This window comes from Mizuhopecten yessoensis, unplaced genomic scaffold, assembly GCF_002113885.1.
Source record: "Mizuhopecten yessoensis strain PY_sf001 unplaced genomic scaffold, ASM211388v2 scaffold4537, whole genome shotgun sequence".
NCBI lineage: Eukaryota > Metazoa > Mollusca > Bivalvia > Pectinida > Pectinidae > Mizuhopecten > Mizuhopecten yessoensis.
The window spans coordinates 209,923-229,702 of record NW_018405596.1 but is presented as its reverse complement, the minus strand read 5'-3'; the positions used below and the strand labels follow the sequence as shown (position 1 = coordinate 229,702).

At 33.7% G+C, this 19,780-nt stretch overlaps 2 protein-coding genes across 3 annotated transcripts in view; both read left to right on the top strand.

Moving 5' to 3' along the window:
- The window catches only part of LOC110449254 (potassium voltage-gated channel subfamily H member 8-like), a 138,922-nt gene extending 133,981 nt beyond the window's left edge, over positions 1-4,941 (top strand). The window contains exons 14-15 of one of the 2 annotated variants that reach the window (XM_021496004.1): positions 1,072-2,051; positions 2,083-4,941. In XM_021496004.1, coding sequence (XP_021351679.1) covers positions 1,072-2,042 — 971 coding nt within the window. In that variant the 3' untranslated portion in view covers positions 2,043-2,051; positions 2,083-4,941. Of the gene's footprint in view, positions 1-1,071 lie in introns of both variants that reach the window. The other variant, XM_021496002.1, reaches the window with a different exon arrangement.
- Positions 4,942-8,569: 3,628 nt separating this feature from the next.
- Positions 8,570-14,524, top strand: LOC110449262 (3-[(3aS,4S,7aS)-7a-methyl-1,5-dioxo-octahydro-1H-inden-4-yl]propanoyl:CoA ligase-like). Its single transcript, XM_021496011.1, has 2 exons — positions 8,570-8,640; positions 11,959-14,524. The coding sequence occupies exon 2, from the start codon at positions 11,964-11,966 to the stop codon at positions 13,629-13,631; it is 1,668 nt and encodes a 555-aa protein (XP_021351686.1). The 5' UTR covers positions 8,570-8,640; positions 11,959-11,963; the 3' UTR covers positions 13,632-14,524.
- The last annotated feature ends 5,256 nt before the right edge of the window (positions 14,525-19,780 follow it).

Sequence of the window (19,780 nt, the reverse complement as noted above, 5' to 3'; positions counted from 1 at the left end):
AAATGTTATGAAAAAGAGGAACATTATATTGGGATACATTTTTAGTTATGTTTGGAAATGAAACGAGGGACAATATTTTGAGGATTAAATGTATATAAAAATGTATATTTGTCATTTATTTAGCATCAAGATTGCTAGGATTTAAGTTCCAAATATGGACGTCTTTACCAACACTATGATTGTAACGTTTTGATATCTTCGGCGTCACAGTTGATCCTCGAAAAACTGCTGTTTTCTCTAAAAGATTGGGAAGAAAAGACGATTAATTTCATAAATGTAGATACTGATGGGCGGCTTATTATAAACGAATTCTCCTTTCTATCATACTGACATCACGATGCTTTAAAAAGTCTGAAATTCAACATAAAGCGTTAGATCACTTTGTGGAGTTTCATTTGGCATTTATATAGACTATGAATGCCAACTGAAAGCAATGGAACTATTCAACGAATTCATTAGTTGCAATACCACATGATTTTGTACGGAAAATGTGATATGTCACTCTTTTTCTGCATCATTAGTTAAAGTCCTTATACAAAACACATATTGTGATTAATTATACACAACTATAATTGTTTGAAATTTAAACTGTCATAATATAAAGCATATACTTTACTAACGTTTTACTAGAAATTGTAGACGTACAGCACAAACATGAGTGTCCATTTTACGGGCTTTTGAACTCGACAAGGGAAATTACTGTAAGCCAAAACGATTCCTTTCGATTATTTCGTGTTCTTTGGAGTAATACGCTAGGTTACAAAAATCCGAGTGGACCTCATCAGTCTGATTATAACTGATACAGAGGTACCTTGTATGCATTGTTTTGGTGTAACGTTTCATTGAGAAAACTCATTTTTAGAGAACTGTTTTCATTAGCTAACATGGTATGACAGGGCCTAGTCGTGGAGAGTGAGTACAGAATAGGCATGTGCCAACAGATACATTATTAGTGAAGAAGAATAGGGCTTATTAGAAAACTAGGCTAGATATATATATAACATTTACGGGAAGCATATTCGTGAATGGATATGTTTAAATTATAACCCGTATAATTCTTTTCTATTTCAGCTGAAAAGGTAAATGGCATTGAAACCATGTCAACTTCGTTACAAAACCTACAGACAGATTTTGAGGGAACACGAACGAATATATTCCAGATAGAAAAGAAAGTGGATACTATAGGAAGTGAACTAACTCACATGGACGAAAGATTAAAATCTTTAATCGAAATACTCACTCCGAATCCAAGTGTTCATTCGGAATCCCCTCCAAATACACCTTTTACACCTTACACTAAGCCCCAATTTTCTTTTGGATCTCCAACATCTGAAGATAATGTGATAAATATGCCCAGCCAACAGAAGGGGTGTAAATTAGATGTGCCTTGCTCTTCCAAAAAGAGGATTAACCCTCAAGGATCAAAGCCTAGAGCTTCACTGTTTCCTAAAATTCATTTAGACAACATTCCTTCCATTAACAATGATGACTGGCGTTATAAAGCCAACAAAAGTTGTGATAATATTTACCTTAATAACAATGACCACCAAATTCTGGAGCGTCGCCATAGTGACGGTCCGCCAGATCGTAGATTACAGACAGAACTCAACGGAAGTGTCTGTGTTCCTCCAGAAAAACTTCCGGCCCATGTTTTTGGTCAATTGGAGACGCACTCGGTTCGTCCAAATTGTTCTCCTGATGTCCATCCGTCACGTCTGGGTTATTCCCATAGTCCACCGCAGGCACATCCGGGTCGTTTAAATAGTCCTGCAGAAACACACCCAGGTGATTCGGTTGGTCAACCTCCATCGCTTGGCTCACTTGACTTCGTATGTGATATAGACACCAGGAAGTTACAGCGCGCGAACTCGGTCGAGTGTAGATACAAAGGTCCTTCTGGGGGAACACAAACAGTCCACACAATTAGCACCGGGGATTGCAGCAAACCGTCTAAGACAGTCCGGAGAATACCGCGGAGTATAGTGCTACAAGGTCAACATCTTCCCAGTGCTAAAAATATCCTAGAAACTACTGATTTGTAGTTATAATATTTCAAACATTTGCTGAAATAGCGGTCGCTATTCAATATTACCTAATAAGAGACAAACTTTTCATTATCATCTTCCACACTTTTGCTTTACACAGGGTAAACGTTATGGCACTGCAAGTTTCATCTAAGAGCCGTTGAAATAGGTTTGTTTTTCAACAATGAACGTAGTAATTAATGAACACATTTAAAGCAACATTGCAATAAATGTTTTCACAATCGGGATGACGCAATCAAAAATATATTCTAATATATAAATCGTATCTAATATTTTTTGAATGGTTGTTACCGTTGTCAAATCCTATTGAGCATTTTTGATCAGTTTTCATCTGAAATACATCAAGATATAAATTTCAGGAACTTTTGAAATGAAAAAGAAGAACTAAAAAGCAGTATTACTGAATTTAAAAAAAGGAAATATAAAATAAAACATTGTCGTCAAATAAATATTTATTGAATAAAGATTGGAAAGTCACAACCAACGAAAATAATGTTTTTGTAAAAAAACTATTTTGAATATACTCTTGTACACAAGTTAATTACAAAATCAGGGTCCAGTAATATATACTGTTATCTATTGGAAATTACCTTAATACAAGTCTATTTCCACAGTGTCCCCTAACGCTCTCTACACTACAAACTCGAACGCCCTGTAAGATAAATTAATGAAAACATTAGAACATTATCAGGAAAACTTGTTAAAACTGTTTTTGAGAAGTACAGTTGTCAACCGATATTATTTAATACATACACATGAAAGATACTAAGTTATTTTGTTATCAGAATATTACACAATTTGGAATACTACCGATATATTTGTTATTAATTATATAAGAGAAAACGGACTTGCTGCTGCTGCACCATAATATGGAAACATGCTGAAATATTTATAAATATTTCTAACTAGAGTTTTAGGGAAAGATTGATTCCCGTTTGTACTTGCCTGCAATGCTTAAATATGTTTCGTGTCACATCTTCATTGTACAAAACTTATCAAACTACAATTTTAACGACAAACTAAGAAAGTCGACCATTTGTTTTTAATAGTTTTTCTGGTATTTTTGAGGAAATTCATTTCTTCGAAAAATAACACAATTACATCCACCAGAAAAAACTTGATTTTCACATATACTGTATACCATCTTTTTTTATGCACATATGAATACAATTTTCTGACATTGCTGTTAAGAGAATGTTGATTAATACCAAATGCTTATTCATTAGACAAGAGAAGAATGTTAAGTCTTTTTTATACGTAATGTTTTAAATTAAGATGCCTCATTTAAATGTACGTATACCATAATGACCAGGCGATAACAACAACAACACAGTTTTGTCTTTTCAATATTGTACAACAATGGAGCCATTAATTCGAAAAGGAACTAATTTGTATTTACCAGTTTCAGGATTGCTCTACTTTATAAATTCAAAATGTAGTATTTTATCATCTTTGTATCATGCATATGTCACTACCATTTCCAGAAAACTTAGAAACGTCAACACTTTATTTGTATCTTATTCTGCCAGTTTGTCGTGTTCGGCAGAAATCATTTGTTATCGAAAAAACCGTTATTATATCCCAAAGTTTGATGATAAATGCATGTTACAAAGTTTACAAACGCATTATCTCAACAGACTTTTTTTTAATTATATAATCGTGTCTACAATTGCCTACCAAGCTATCAAAGACAAGATTTGCCAATTTGGTATAGTACGAGAGGGTGACATTGTGTAGAGTTTTACTGTGCAACGATTGGGCATGCTTTAGCTTTCCTGTGTTCCTTGGAAGCAGTTGGTATGGTATAGTAACCCATCAACTTCTGACATTTAACCATGTATCAACACTAACGATTACGAAACATAAACTTGTGTCGATACCACTTTCTTATTTGAAAGAAGTAACGGTATGGTATTTCATATGTAAAACCGTCTTCAATGATGTAAAATTATCAAAAATGGGAAGTGGTCGCTGTCTGCAAATTAAAATACTTTGAAGCATAAAAATGATTTCACTCAAGATGTAGAAAAGAAAAAAAAAAAGATTTTAACGTTTTGCTATTGGTTATTCAGATTTAATTTACTTTTTTATTGCAACATTAGCCCCTAACATTGGTCTGATTAAATTAAGCCATTCAATGAAATATATAAATGCAAAATTTGTTTTGAACACAAATTTGGATTGAACACTTATTTTGTAAGAAAACAGATGTGTTTGAAAGTTCGTAAAATAAGTTTTCAATTCCTGTTTGAGTTGAAAACGAACTTAGCATTCAAACGAAGAGTTTAATATCGGTTGGCGACTGTTGTAGGATGAAGCCTTGATACTTATGTATGTTTATGTTTGAAATCAATAAATTGCTCATTAAGGAAAATAATGCCAGATGTACAAAGCTTATAGTTTGTATAATAAATTAGTTTATGAAGAGATATGAAACTTCAGTACATGAACTGAATATTGCACTGTAATTGTGTGTAGGTAAAAAAGAATGTATAGACAAATATTTTGGATGTCATTTATCAAGACCAAGACTAAACGGAAAGTGTGATATTTTTTTGTGTCATAATTTTTTCCATTTACACGGAACTGTTGTTTTCGTCATATAAAATCATAATACATATGAGAATCAGTACCGTATTATAGCCACTGAACTATGAAGCTTTTAGGCTGTAACGGCCAAGTTTAATGAGATTCTGCAGCATATTGCTAAGTTCGCTGAGGAGACTGTGTGATAGCTACAACTATTATTGTGTGGTGGGATGGAAGCTTTGTTCGTGTTACAATGTACCAAGTCCTTGTAACACACAAGTCCATACCATTAAATTTGTTAATTGATCCATTTGGCTATGATATATTGTCTCTCTTTTGTTACAATTGTTAATACATTAAAAAACATTCAAATTTGTATTTTGTTGATGCTTTTTTTATATCGTACATATATGCGACACAATTACCAATGCCGATAAATCTGTCGTGTTACATTAGAAGTAAGCAAACTTGAATCTATCTTTGAAATATATAATCTTTACATTTTAATTATATTTGGAAGAAGCGTAATGAAAGAGATTTGCATGGATAAGAAATATGCACTTAATTCAATTCAGTTATACTCTTTTGTATATGAGTTTGTTAGTTGCGTGCTGCTGATACAGATCGAGCTGAATAGCTAACAGTTTATATATAGAGCGTTGGGCACAACTTCAGTCCCATTCGAGATGATCATATACAACAAATATCAGGTGTAAAATGTCGAGAAACAAATATCCTTTTAAAAACAACATATATAGTGATATAACCGTGTCTGTTATAAAATAAAACATCAAAAATTAGAATGAACACTTCTGGCTAGTATACATGTCTATCAAATACACAAAGAAAACTCGTTTGGTAGTGTTTACAATCAACTGCGACATTTTCGCTAGATTCACACTGAATGTTAAGTCGAAAGGATGCTTATTTTTGACTGTGAAAATAGAAAATATAAAGTGATTTATAAAGAGAGGGTTAAAGTCCTAGTCCAAACATGTTTCAATCAAGTATTGAATTTAAATCATGTTCCTAATCCTCGATGCACACAATATAAAATGAAGGAAAAATGAAATGAAAAAAAAAGGTAAGCCATTTATTTAAAGCACATACATAGTGTATGGGTGACGTACCTCATTAGCTACTGTATAAAATTAATGGCGTTTATAATCACAAATCATTTTAAAGTTTTAAAAAGTAGGAGTTGCGTCCCCTTCACTCAATTTTTCAAATATCTATTCTTTAAAATCCGTTTATTTCATGGGTATGGTTGATATTTACATCATTTTAGTTCTTTGATCCACATACACTATCTATTTTACGATCGTTTCTTTAAACAAAACGTTGACTTGCTACATGTAGGTTTCATAAAATGTAAAATAAAAGCTTTCATATCTAAACATGTGCAAAACAGGACACACTGTTTTATATCTAATATCCGTACTAGAGTAATCTCTGTTTAAGTGCATGACTGGTACAATGTAATGAGCTCCTGTTCAACCGGAAAAGAGACATCTGTGTCCTGCAGGAAGAATGCATAAGTGTTTCCGGATAGATATTTAAGAATGAAGTAGCAAACAGTGGTCATTGTTTTTTTCTTATTATTAACATTTATGTCAAGGAATACTTCTATTCGATCTACGCGTACGCATCATATTAATATACGTACCTGTATACTTTCGGGGTTTGAAATTAAGAAATCATTAGATTAAAAAAACAATAGATGAATATATTTACAAAAATAACAATAACAAATTAGGAATCCTCGATAAAATGTTCACGAGTAATTGTTCATGATTTATTAAAGGGTGAGCATTTGCTACAGAAGTTATAAATACGAACAATTCTGTGCTTGATAATTAACAGTTTGTACAGGATGTGAACTCAAATTTCTATTATAAAAAAAAACACTCCTCAAAAACTACAATCACTACAATCACTAGAACATATGTTCTTGACCGTATACATACAATGCAATGGACGTATTCGCTTAAATAACGCTACAACATGATACTGGGTAGGTTGATTAATTTCACGGAATAATGAGACGCATAAGTTCCGGGGTCGTTCAGGGTTACATGTTGATGTACAGGGTAGGACAAACAAAAGAATCGGGGTCATAACGTGCATTCGGGATTACTTTCAACGTACTAGATGAGGCATCTTGACGTAATGTACAAAGTCAGTTGACTGCCTTTGCGTTTCCTTTTTGGATAGTTTTTGAACTACTAAATTACCGTAGATGTGTCGGGCATATCTTGTCGCATAATGAAACAAAGATATGATACACCATGTTATATATCATGTTGATACAATATTTTCCCTTATCATTGTGTCAGTACATATCATTGGTTGAAAGAAATGTACGGTCAGGAACATACTACTGTCGACAAAAAGAAGATATATGCCGTGTCATAGCACCATGGTATTGCATTATATTATCATAACCAATGAATAGAGAATAATACATGCCTTTTTCCCATATCACGCCCTGTATCATCTCGAGACTCCAATATCCGATATTGGTCGAGGGTTGATACTGGTTGTGATGGAAAATTCATGTTTCATTCTGTTTATTCAAACTAACTTATATAATACGGGTATATCTACTATCTTATCATCTATTCATCTATTGAAATATTGAAAAACGAAACATTTCATTAAATGCTAATGATAAACACAACAATATCTCGATTATAATATATTTGTTATATTTTTTTGTGATTTTGAACAATCAGATGTTCTAACTCAAATAGAAATCTGTAAGTATGCAATAAATATATATAATACATAGTTATCAAGTTATATCAATTATTAAGTAATACAGAACATGCTACAAGCTTTAATCAAATACAAATCTGTATGTTGCAGTAAATAATAACCTTATTCGGCTCCCTGGATCCTATTTATAAAGTTGTAGATAAATTAATCCTAACTGTAACTTATAATATATACCATATAAATAATTGTATATTTTTACATTTCATTTGTCACGAAATTGACAGAAGACCTTCATATGATACTGGCTTAAGTGTTAAAATTTGAGGTATCGCGTGACTTTCCATATTTGTTTTCTTCTGGATAAAATAATAAGAGAAGGGACAGATTCAACGCAGATATAAATTTGAATTTATGATATAGTATAACGGATTTATTTTTTGATTAATCAATATTCAAGTATTAACTATACTGAAGATGCACATATTAAATGTAATTCGTGATTCAATACATGTTTGTAACATGGCGACCTAGTTTAAGCATTGTGAATTACCGGATATTTTACAAATCAGAACAATTTTTAAGCTGTCTGAACTACAGTTAGACAATTTTTTTGTATCACAATTCAAGTTAAGGAGATAGCTCAGTTCATCGTCTTGATTTACAGCAAAAACATATTAGATAAAGACCAATGCAGCTTTGTTATGAATACTATTATGAGATATAATAAACTCCGCTTTCAAGACCTTTATGCTTTGATAATTTTAGTAACACGAAGTACTTACTGGGCAGAGTTGACGACTTAAAAGAATTCAAATTTGTTTTGATGTCATTCCAATTCCAATACTTTGTTATTATATTATAATTTGAATATATCTCATAAAATGTACTGTTCCTTCTTTCTGTGTTGTGAATATTTTAGAACTAAAATCTGGTCAACACAAGACATTAAAAAACATTGTATCAACCGTGATCGACGAATGGTATATTCAAATGTATGTTCGGGTGTGGTCAACACGATCGCAAATTAAAAATACAACCTCACAGGTTGACAAGGTGATGCTTTAATTGGCATGTACCACGTGGGTTTAACCATACAGCAAAGATAGTGAAGATCGTAACGATGAGGAATGGTAAGTAGACTTTGAATATGCATCACACTACAAAATACATTACAACTCGTGTCTCTAACTAAATCATAAGAGGTCACTCGGCGAAAAGGACACATATCGATTATGTACATGCACGTTTTTGTAGTCGTATGATTGTCAGGGTGGTGTATAAAGCATCACTATAGTTTAATACATCGCCGAACAGAGAAGCCACCTTGAACGTCGAGACTGAATAACAGGTAAGCTCAGACGCTTTAATCAGAGGTATTTCATCCAGTACAGGTATATATGTACAGGTAAGGGTGTCCAGGTACATGTAAGGATGTACAGGTAAGGGTGTACAGGTACATGTAAGGATGTACAGGTAAAGATGTACAGGTAATGGTGTACGATAATTATATAAAGTAATATCGTTCAATAATGAGTATAAAATAATACTTAATTAACAATTTCAGTTATGAAACACCACAATACATCAACCTATAATTAACGCCTCTTAAATGCCAAATATAAATATTTACCTGAATTGAATAGCTCTCTAATATTATTTATACTAAGTGATTGTATTACATGTAATTTAAAGGTAGAGGGTTTTCTGTAAAAGTATTGTTTGACTAAGCTGTGCCCCAAATCGCTATAAAATGGACAAATCCAAATAAAATGATACTGTCGTTATTTCACAAACTAATGAAATGTATTCAGTAATTGTTTTATGTATCATGGTAGTTGAATCTGAGGGTGGAGTATCAGTCGCTGCGGTTAGCCGCCACTTTGTAGTAGGTTTTTATTCACATGAAAAACCCTTTAGCTATAATCTACATATGGACAATTTCGAATTTGTATTTCCTCTCCTTAGACCTTGGTTACCACATGCGAGTCCTCAATGCACGAACTTGTCATATGACCCAGTAAAAAGGTTTCTGTGACGTTTTGCGTCAATGAAATATTATTTTACTTTCGTATTTCTCGTAATTGTTTTCGTAGTCGGAAAATATATTATACATGACCTTGGCTTTTAAATAATCACCAACAGATACAACTTATAAAATTGACCTAAACAATTACCGAGTTATTTCCTTATTTTCACATATGATTATAACATTTGAAGAAAATAAGACTCAAAAGTATGATTTGTTTTAAAATGAAGAAATGCATTCATGTCTACAATGGTGCCTTGTTAAGCTCAAATATAAGAAATCTAGAAAAAGGAAGAAAGAAAGAAAGAAAACAAAGAAAACAATGAAAAATAAAGAAAGATAGAAAGAAAGAAGAACCCCCCTATGTCTGAAATGTTATGCCATTACATTGATAAAATAGAATACATTCAATTATGAGCCTGATTCCAATAACAAATATGATAACTTTGTATAAAAATGCAGAGTTCCATGAAGTTCCGAAGTCCAATACTCTTTTTAAAGATTACAATGTTTTCTGGTGTAAAAAAAAGAAAAGGAGTGTGCTTTATTTAAATATTGATCAAATACTCTGTCAGCTGCGTGACACACACTTTGTTTAAACCCTTCTCATTAAATATCAAACCACATTTATCGCTATAAAAGAGGATGCAGTTATTAGAAGATTTACTTATCTGAAAGAGATACTTCCATGTGCAATATTATTAAGCCACACTCGGTGATTTTATATTAGTGTTATCTTTAACCGGTTTTCCGCTATCAATGTTTATCTGAGACATGCCCTGTATTTTCAGGATCAAGCCATTTCTACTGTACTCTGCTACCTATACTTTTATTATGTTAAACCGGTTTTAAAATACGTGACATAATCTAGGAGTGTAAAAAGCGAAAGTGAGCGTAACCAATGGAGTATCGAGGGTGACAGAGTTGCAGCATCAAACAAGTCGCTCTAAAGCACACCAAGTGCGCATGCTCTACCTTTGTCATCCCTCGCCTTGACCCTTTGGCCGAGGCCTTCAGTGGTCTCTTTTTCCAAAAGCTCACATTTCGAACCTCGAGTCATGACTCAGTTTAAATCTCCCTTTAAAATTCTCCCCCAAGTGTTTTCAACAATGTATACAATATTAAATATTCATGAGCACGTACCAACTACTGTACATATATACATGTAATTAGGTACGTGCGGTAGTTCAATCTTATTTTCCATATCAAATAAAACATTTATTGTTTTCAGTTATTCCCGTTCCATAGCTACATTCTGTACCTCAAAGTTTAGGTCATCCTCGATACCCCAGGGGTTACGCTTATTTACACTCTCAGCACCCCTTGAATATGTCACGGCAAAATCGAAAGCACGCGGTTGGTTATTTGATTAGTCTCAGGGAAACGAAATCTGAATAATCGCTTTGCTGATACCTGTCCTATGAAGATATCAGAGGCGCGACATCCGACTTAATAGCCAGTGAGTTTTACCATTGCGCGACCCAAAGATTCTTTTAAAGTACATCAAATAATCAAACTAAACTTCTCATTTCATCCACAATGGGGCTCACAATGAGACTTCGATTTCATTATGACATTTTAAGTGGTGCAGAGAGCATAAGTGAGCGTAACCCCGGAGTATCGAGGATGACACCCGACTTACAAGCCAGTGAGTTTTACCATTGCGCGACTGAAAGATTCTTTTAAAGTACATCAAATAATCAAACTAATCTTCTCATATCATTCACATTGGGGCTCACAATGAACCTTCGATTTCGTCATGACATATTAAAGGGGTGCATAGAGCATAAGTGAGGAGAATCGAGGATGACAAGGTTAAACATTTAAGTACAGAATGCAACTATGGAACTTACTATGGAATAAGATGGTAATAACTGAAAACAATATAAATTACATATATTTATTACGCATGTTATGAAAACAAATTTTTTGATTGTGAAAAGATTCTTGTAACCAATACGTGTTTTTATGTGACATTTCGTGATTTGTACGGTATGTACTCCGTCACCTTCATCAGACAAATGAGCAGTGAAGCGTATACGCACAAAGGTTACAAAGTTCATACCGTACAAGTCATCGAAACGTCAACTAGAAACACTTATAGGTTGTGGTACAAGAATCTTTACATAATTCGCTTTACCATCCTGTACCAAATATTTGGAAATATCAAAATTGCTGGTTACTATCTCAAAATATCGAGTTATTACCACGAAAAATAACAATATATTTTTGGCTACACAATGCACTAATGATTTTCAGTACATTTAATTGATAAACATCCATGTAAAATTAGTCAGTAATATTTCTGTAAGCATGTTTAATATTCCAACAAGCGACGAATGCTCCGTGACCTTCCATAAGACTTTCGCGTTTTTCAAATGTAACAATTGAGCCATATCTAAATATTATGACCTTTATTGTTTGGTTGAGAGAAGGTATTCGCGTGCATATATATATATATAGACTACATGTTAGACTGGCACTACATAGCCATCAAGGATTAAATTAGCGCGGTAGTCTAGTAGTATAGCACGTCACTGAGTTGATGCGGGTTCGAGTCACGTCACGGCACTATATTGTATCTTTGAGCAAGATGACTTGTGAATTTATGTTATGATGGCATTGTTTTGTTTGTTGTAGTAACTATGAGCAAGTGGAGTTATCTTCACTCACCTCCAACTCTACCGAACAGTTACAGCAGTTTAAATGACGCTATAAAGAGAAATGCAGAAACCTCTCCAAATACAGAGGCGTTCATCTATCGTAGTCTAGATGGAGCTCGCCAGAGTATCACCTTTAGTGACCTCTATGAAAAATCGAGATGTGTGGCCAAGTACCTCATCACCTCCGGTGTATCGCGGCAGGACAAAGTTGGCGTTTTTGGTCCTAACACAATTGCAAGAATCGTAGCGGAGTTTGGCATCTTATTGGCAGGAGGGGTTGTCCTTCAACTCAATATCGACGTCAAAAATGCCAGCGACGCCGCCGATATTTTAGACAAGGGTAGATGCAGAATTGTGTTTGCTGATCCTGGTGAGAACGATGTTTTGATTCCAGTTATTAGTAGTCTGGAAAATGAGGAAACTAATAAAAAGCAAAAGCATCAGATCATCTTTTTGAGAAAATCAAGTTCAAAAAAGATCGTCCACACCCAAATCAGCGACATTCAAAGCGAAGATAATGCAGGTACGGTTTTGCCGGAGGTATATCCCGAAGATGACGCAATTATATTTACTACTTCCGGTAGTACTGGTAAGCCTAAAATGGTTGTCCATAGTCATTTAAATTTCATTGGCGCCTTTGAATCCTACGTCCGTACAATGCAAGAAACAAAAAAATCCTTTAACAATCGTCCTTTTTGCTGGCTTGGTGGAACACTAGCAATTCCAATAGTTATGGGATCTCCTATGGTTTTCACCGACTCAAATTTAAGCACAACAGTGGACGGAGTCAAAACCATTTGGAAAATTATGAAAGAAGAAGATGTAGACAGTGCTTTGTTGATGCCATATGTTCTGCATGACCTTATCACAGAGCAAGACAATATCGAAGACGATGGATTCCGGTTGCAGTCCATAACGACTGGTGGTCAAATTATAGACGATCTCTGCACAAAAGTATTAGGAAGGTTCTGCAGATCATTTTCAGTTGGATACGGTTCAACAGAGGCCATGGCCGGCACCTTTCTGCCTGCTCTTCATCCGGGGGATCACCTCGAAACTGGAAATGTAGGAACTCCTTACAACGGTGTAGAAGTCAGGATCGTCGACCCAGAAGGGCGTCCAACAAAAATAGGGCAGATAGGTGAAATTCAGATCAGGAGTAGCTTTTTGATGAAAGAATATTTCGCAGATGAAGCTATGACGAAGAAAGCATTTACAGATGATGGGCATACATGGTTGAAAATGGAAGATCTTGGTTTGATTACGTCATCAGGAGAACTGATCATACGCGGTAGAGTGAAAGATAATATTTCCCGCGGTGGAAGGAATGTGCTGCCGGCGTTGGTGGATGACGTAGTACAGCATCTAGAAGGTCTCCGTCTCGTGGCGACAGTGGCAGTACCAGATGCACGGATGTATGAAGAAGTATGTGTCTGCTTCATAGCAGAGGAAGGGGTTGACCTGTCTCCATCAGACGTTCAGCGTTATTGTGAAGAAAAATTCTCCAATGATAGATCGTCAGATGGCATGGGGTCTATGCCCAAATATTTTGTCAGATTCGACGATTTTCCAACGCTCTTCACTGGGAAGCCCGATAAACAGGATCTGAGGCGACGGGCAGCAGGGCGCCTAAATCTTCCTGTCCGTTGATAAGAAATCATTACTGTATGTCATGCAGATAACAATTTATTCTCTTATATATTTGTATTTCATACAAAAAATATCTTAAACAGAACACAAGACGTATTTTGTCACAACAAGTTAACAACGTGATGAGAAAACAGCGTAAATGAAACTGGTTAAGTTATTTAAGTTCTAATATATATTCTGAAAGAAATTTGAAAATCTTGGAAGGGTGAGTCGTTCTTTTCAAACTTCCAGGAAAACTATTTTACTTTGTGTTGTATATGGCAGGTATATTTGTATATCATGTTTGCCCATTTATCTCTGAAGGCACATTTGAAGTCGTCCAAATTAAAGGATGAATAGTTCATTATGAAATTCGAGGGGCGAATGAGCTTACATTAATAGTGAGAGTTAATTCACAATATGGGTCTGTTTATTATCGGAAAGACATTACTTAATTGACGATGATGCTGTTCATATTGATATTGAAGTTACATTGTTGTTTATAGGTGTTTTACACAACTTGATTGTGAAGTTTCACAATTCAATTTGCATGACTGGTAAGCTTATTGAAGTAAAACAAAAGATAACTAAATACAAATTCAAATTACGAAATACATGTGTGATAATGTACGTTTTATAATTTCCTTATGCACTTCATACAGAAAATTATTTCAAAAGTGTGTTAATTATAACAATGTCGTGAATTTAAAAACAATAATTGAGGTTGTCATTATTTGTCATTTTTATCTTTCATATATCTTCCATGTTTTACATTCCAAGAAAACAATTAATGGTAATAACTGCATTGAAATAAGAAAAAATATTAAAAGAATGCTCATCAAATCTTTTCCATATCTACTATTTTACTTTTCACGTTACCTATTGATGCATGTTAATGCTAATAAATCATTATTCTAAAGAGTTAAATTATTTCAGTTTCAGTGTATGTATCACTAATTTGTTATCCTTGATAAAATTAATAGTTACATACATGTACAACTCATTTGTTCGTTCTATTTTAAAACCTTTTCGCACGCCTAGAATTGCATTCCGTTTTAAAAGCATCAAATCATCATTTTGAGAAAATCAAGTTCACAGAGATCGCCCACATCCTCATCTGCGACATTCAAAGCGAAGAGAAACTGACAAACGACTTTCAAATAATACTGGCTTAAGTATCAAAAACTTAGGTGACGCGTGACTGTTCATATTTGTTTCTTCTAGGTAAAATGATAAGAGTATTGACAGACTTAACACATATTTGAACTTGATATTATGATATACATGTAGGATAACTGATTTATTTTTCGATTAATGAATATCTAAGTAGAATCTTAACTGAAGGTGCACATAGTAATTTAATACGTAATTGAACGTTTTAATTTAAGCTTTGTACATTACAGTATTAAAGGGGCTAATCGGGGAAAAAATCCTATATTTGTTGAAATGGTATATATATGTTTATAATACTTACTTATGAAAGAAAGCGATTCAAATTTTGGTGAAATTCACTCCCTGGAAGTAAAAATTATAATTATATTAACGAAATCATAAATCGTCACCTGACAGTTTAAAACTACCAATAGACCCAGATCAGTGATGCATTTTTTACCGCATCAACAATGCCATTGTAAACATCGCGGCGAAAGAAAGATCTATGCAAAAGCCATGACAGGCAAGGTATCGTCAAAGAACGAATACAGAGTCAATCACAAAACGCAGATAAAGCAATGGGCGTTGAGCAACCCTTTATAAAGACTTTGGAGGCAGCATATTAGGTGGACACGAACACGCAGCGATAAGTGGTAAGTGTGCCAGGCTGTCAACTGTTCGCAATTATAGAACATCAGTTGTATAAATGTACTTAAAGATGAATGATTTTGTTGGCAAACGGTACCTGTTATCAGTGTCCAAGAAAAATGTAAATTTATGGGAAATTGACACCTTACTTTCAAGGCTGTTTTGTTAGTATACGGTGGGGCCCCTAAGTAGGAGGCGGGGTGGGATTTTTTTACATAAATTAGTGTACAGACAAAACATAATCTTGACTGGGGTGGTTTTATTTTTATCATTTTACACGTTTATTTAACTTTATTTTTAGTTTTAGGATATAAAATAAGAGTTTTATAACATCAATTAGTAAATTGTAAGGCCTATCGGACGAGTATTTTTTATTTATAACTCTCCTACATCCAAGATGTTAGAGCTACATGCATATGTAATGAAGGAAAAATTAACTGCATACAAATACAGATTATAATCTGCTGACAGTAATTACAACCAAATCTACTGTACATGTGAATTATCTAATAATGTTTATGGATCCTGAACTCTAGACTTTGATTATATTGACAATATTGACGATATTGAAGATATTGACGGAGGAAGGTCTACAGATGAAGATGAAGTGTGTTATATACTACTGCAAAAGTAAATATTTCCAGTTAGAAATTTCCTACAAAAGTCGCCGGAAGGGGTTGTGGGGTGTGTTTGCTGGTTGATTGCTTGGGAAATTCTCTGATATTATAGTAATAGACAGTGCCTGCATTCTGTTTACAGTAAATATAAAAACAAATAGTATAACCCCTTCTCCTAAAATCATCCAGATATCTTATTTGGTAATGAAACTGTAACTAATAAACAAACTCATAAGCATCTTGGTTTAACTTTTAGTAGTGATGGAAAATGGACATATCATATTGACAATATTTATGAGCTAGCTTATAAAAGAATGAATATATTGAGAATGTTAAAACACAAATTGGATAGAAAAAGTCTTATAACAATATATACCTCTTTTATTAGACCAATACTTGAATATGGGGATGTAGTATGGGATAACTGTAGTAACCAAAATAAAAATATTCTTGAGTCAATCCAGATCGAGGCATTAAGAATTATTACAGGATTGCGTAGAGGGACCTCTCATTGTAAGCTTTATGCAGAAACTGGACTTGAATCACTTTGTTGTAGGCGAAAAAATCATAAATTAGCACTTATGTTCAAAATTTTAAATAATGAATCGCCTAAGTACTTAGAAGACATCATTGAACCATACCTTCACAGCAATATAAATGTAAGATACCCACTAAGAAATAGCCGTATTTTCAATCCCCCTTTCTGTAGAACTGAGAATTATTTCAATAGTTATTTTCCCTCAATGTGTAGAGAATTTAACCTTCTATCTGCAGAAACCTTAAATGCTACTTCCCTTCAACAATTTAAAAATTTCATCAAATCTGATAATATGAACAACACTGAAGAAATTGCTAGCACATTTAAATACTATGGGCCAAGAAAATTCAATATCATAATTTGTCAGCTGAGAAATCATGCTAGCAACCTAAATAGTGACTTATATATGGATCATCTGAATGAAACACCAGCATGTAGATGTGGACATGAAAATGAAAATGCATTTCATTTTATATTTGAATGCCCACTCTATAACAACTTTAGAATGCAATTAGTAATCAAAATTTCTCAATTTGGTATAACTGGTAATCATGATCATTTTAATCTAAAAACTCTATTAAAGGGATGCTTAATATGCAGCGCTGATATTAACATATCCATTTTACAAAGTATATCTGACTACATTTGTCAAACTAATAGGCTTGATATGTAATCTCACTCACAGCAAAACTTTACATTGAAAGTGATGCTATTATTTATAGTGTCATGATCACTCTGCTAATAAGTATTGATACTGGTGTATATCTATCTTCACAACATCTCTGGTATTCGGCTGGACTGGATGAAATTTATGAGTGTACTATTCTATAACCTGTTCTAACTATTTCATAGTTACATGAATATTCTATAGTGCTTTGTTAAATACATTTTAAGAGAATCAACTCCAATAATATATAATAATAACTACATTTTCCTATATGAATCCATATCATATTCTGAAATTTTACAAAATGTCTATTTCTTGGTAACTTATCCTATATATCCAGTGGGTGGATGGCCAATGTGTTTATACACAGGGACTTTTGGGCCTGTATCCCTTGGATCTTATGTAGGATGGGTTGTCAATAAATATACATGATTTATTTAATTGTTAATATCTAAAACATAAACAGAAAATGATTAAACAAAAGTTGTAAGATGTTCATTTCACAAGCTAAATTGGAGTTATCTCCCCTGCACTGTTTAATTGGATTGTTATGACAGAATATATGTAATGTTTGTAAATAAGTTTGGAAAGGACTTAAATAGGCCTAGCCTGATGTCCAATCCAATTGACATATAGAAAGTCAATAAAATCTGATGAAATGAAATGAACCCCTTCTCCTTGTATTTGAATATTTCTCAGTGATAACAATGATTCATGGTGAACTGTTTTAGCCACCCACCCTTTATTGGTTCAGGGTCAAGGAGAGTGTACATGTGACTCTTATAGCTAAAATAACATCCATCACTGGTGGGGGTATCGTGAAATTCAGTAAATTTTCAATGATGTTTCTTAAATTGTGATAACAAAGATATTGGGAGAATATTTTATTTTTCAAATAATTTTTATTTTTTCCATGTTTAAGGTGTGCTTCAGTGACACAAGAAATACATGGTGTCGCCACTGCCACACCTGGTACTTTAATGGGGGTACATGGCACTTCAATGGAGACACCTACATGTAGCACTTCTCGGTCTAGGAAGGCATCACACACATCTACAGGGGCACCGGTACTGATTACATCCACACCTGCCCATAATGAACCTAGCCTATCTGGTACACTAATGTCCAACGTCTCAGATATATAGTAAGTACATGTACATGTATGCATATACTTTTATGGAAAATATCACCCACAATGTGACACATAAATTGTCGTAATATAAATTATGTATACATCACATGTATGATAGGCTTAGCTAGTAACACTAGAAATGTGTACTGTATGTATATATACAGACGGTAAATTATATTAAAATGAAACCATTGCCATGAGATCTTAGGTCAAACATTATAATTGTATTTTGCATTAGACCAGTTTTAAGTATATGTCCCAGTACAACTTTGTCTGGGCATACTGTTTTACCCCATTCCGGCCGTGTTTTCGTCTGCTGGTTAAATATTTTCTGTAATTTTGGGTAAATCTAGAAAAGTACAAGTGGTAGGCAAAAGAAACTTGATATGATGTATTATAATGGATAATGCAAAACAAATATGACATCAAGTTGTGTGAAGCTTTAATTTTCTGACATTTTTAAGGTAAAATACACATAATTTGTATTTCGCAAGATTTGAAAGGGGAAAGGCACCATTCATGTTTCTAGTTGGGTTTTTTCCCAAACATTCTATTTGCCCAGTGATGAATCTACATTTATTTTGTGTGTATCATGTATCATTTCCAGTTTTGGTAAAACTAGCGGGTCCAACCATGTTACAGTATTTAAATATTTCCAGAAATGTTATGGTTCCCAACAAAATTTTCTGACTTGCATGCAGATTTATCATTTGGCCCAAGAGGGCCCAGATACAGGATAGGATAGGTAGCAAAACAGATTTTATGTTTGATTATGATTATTATATATGTAATGCAATTAATTCTCTGAATCTTACATGCATACCCATTGATTCTGGTAAATAATAATTCTTCTTTTATTTTCATATTGCAGAGCTCAGTCATCTCACACATCTGATATATCTGGTGTGGAAAAAATGCATTAGACTCGGAAGTTTATAATGGTAATATTCAATAGAGTAGCTATCAAAGCAAAAAAATAATAATGTACAGGACTACATTTTACACCAAAATACCATACATGAAGCTTGTAAGTGGGGCAACTTTAAAATGAAGGGAGATGACAGACAATATTGAATAAGACTTCCCTTGCTACTCATTTATAATTATAACACATGAACAAATGGTTGTTTGAATGAAATACTGAATGTGTGATTGAACTTCAGCAATGAGATGGATGAATATATCATGTAAAAAAACAAAATATGAATGAATGTATGAACTATTCATTGTCTGAGACTCGAAGTATGGTGTACGAGAGCCCTCCTGCGAGAGGTAATTTATTGTAAAGAAGCTGCTTCCAGGACCCCAACCCTGGCAGCTTTCAATTATCAATTTAAATCTGGAACAATAAAAATCTGAAGAAAAAAAATGAAAGCATTTTGAGTTTCTCAGCTCCTTTCATAAGATCAGTAGACA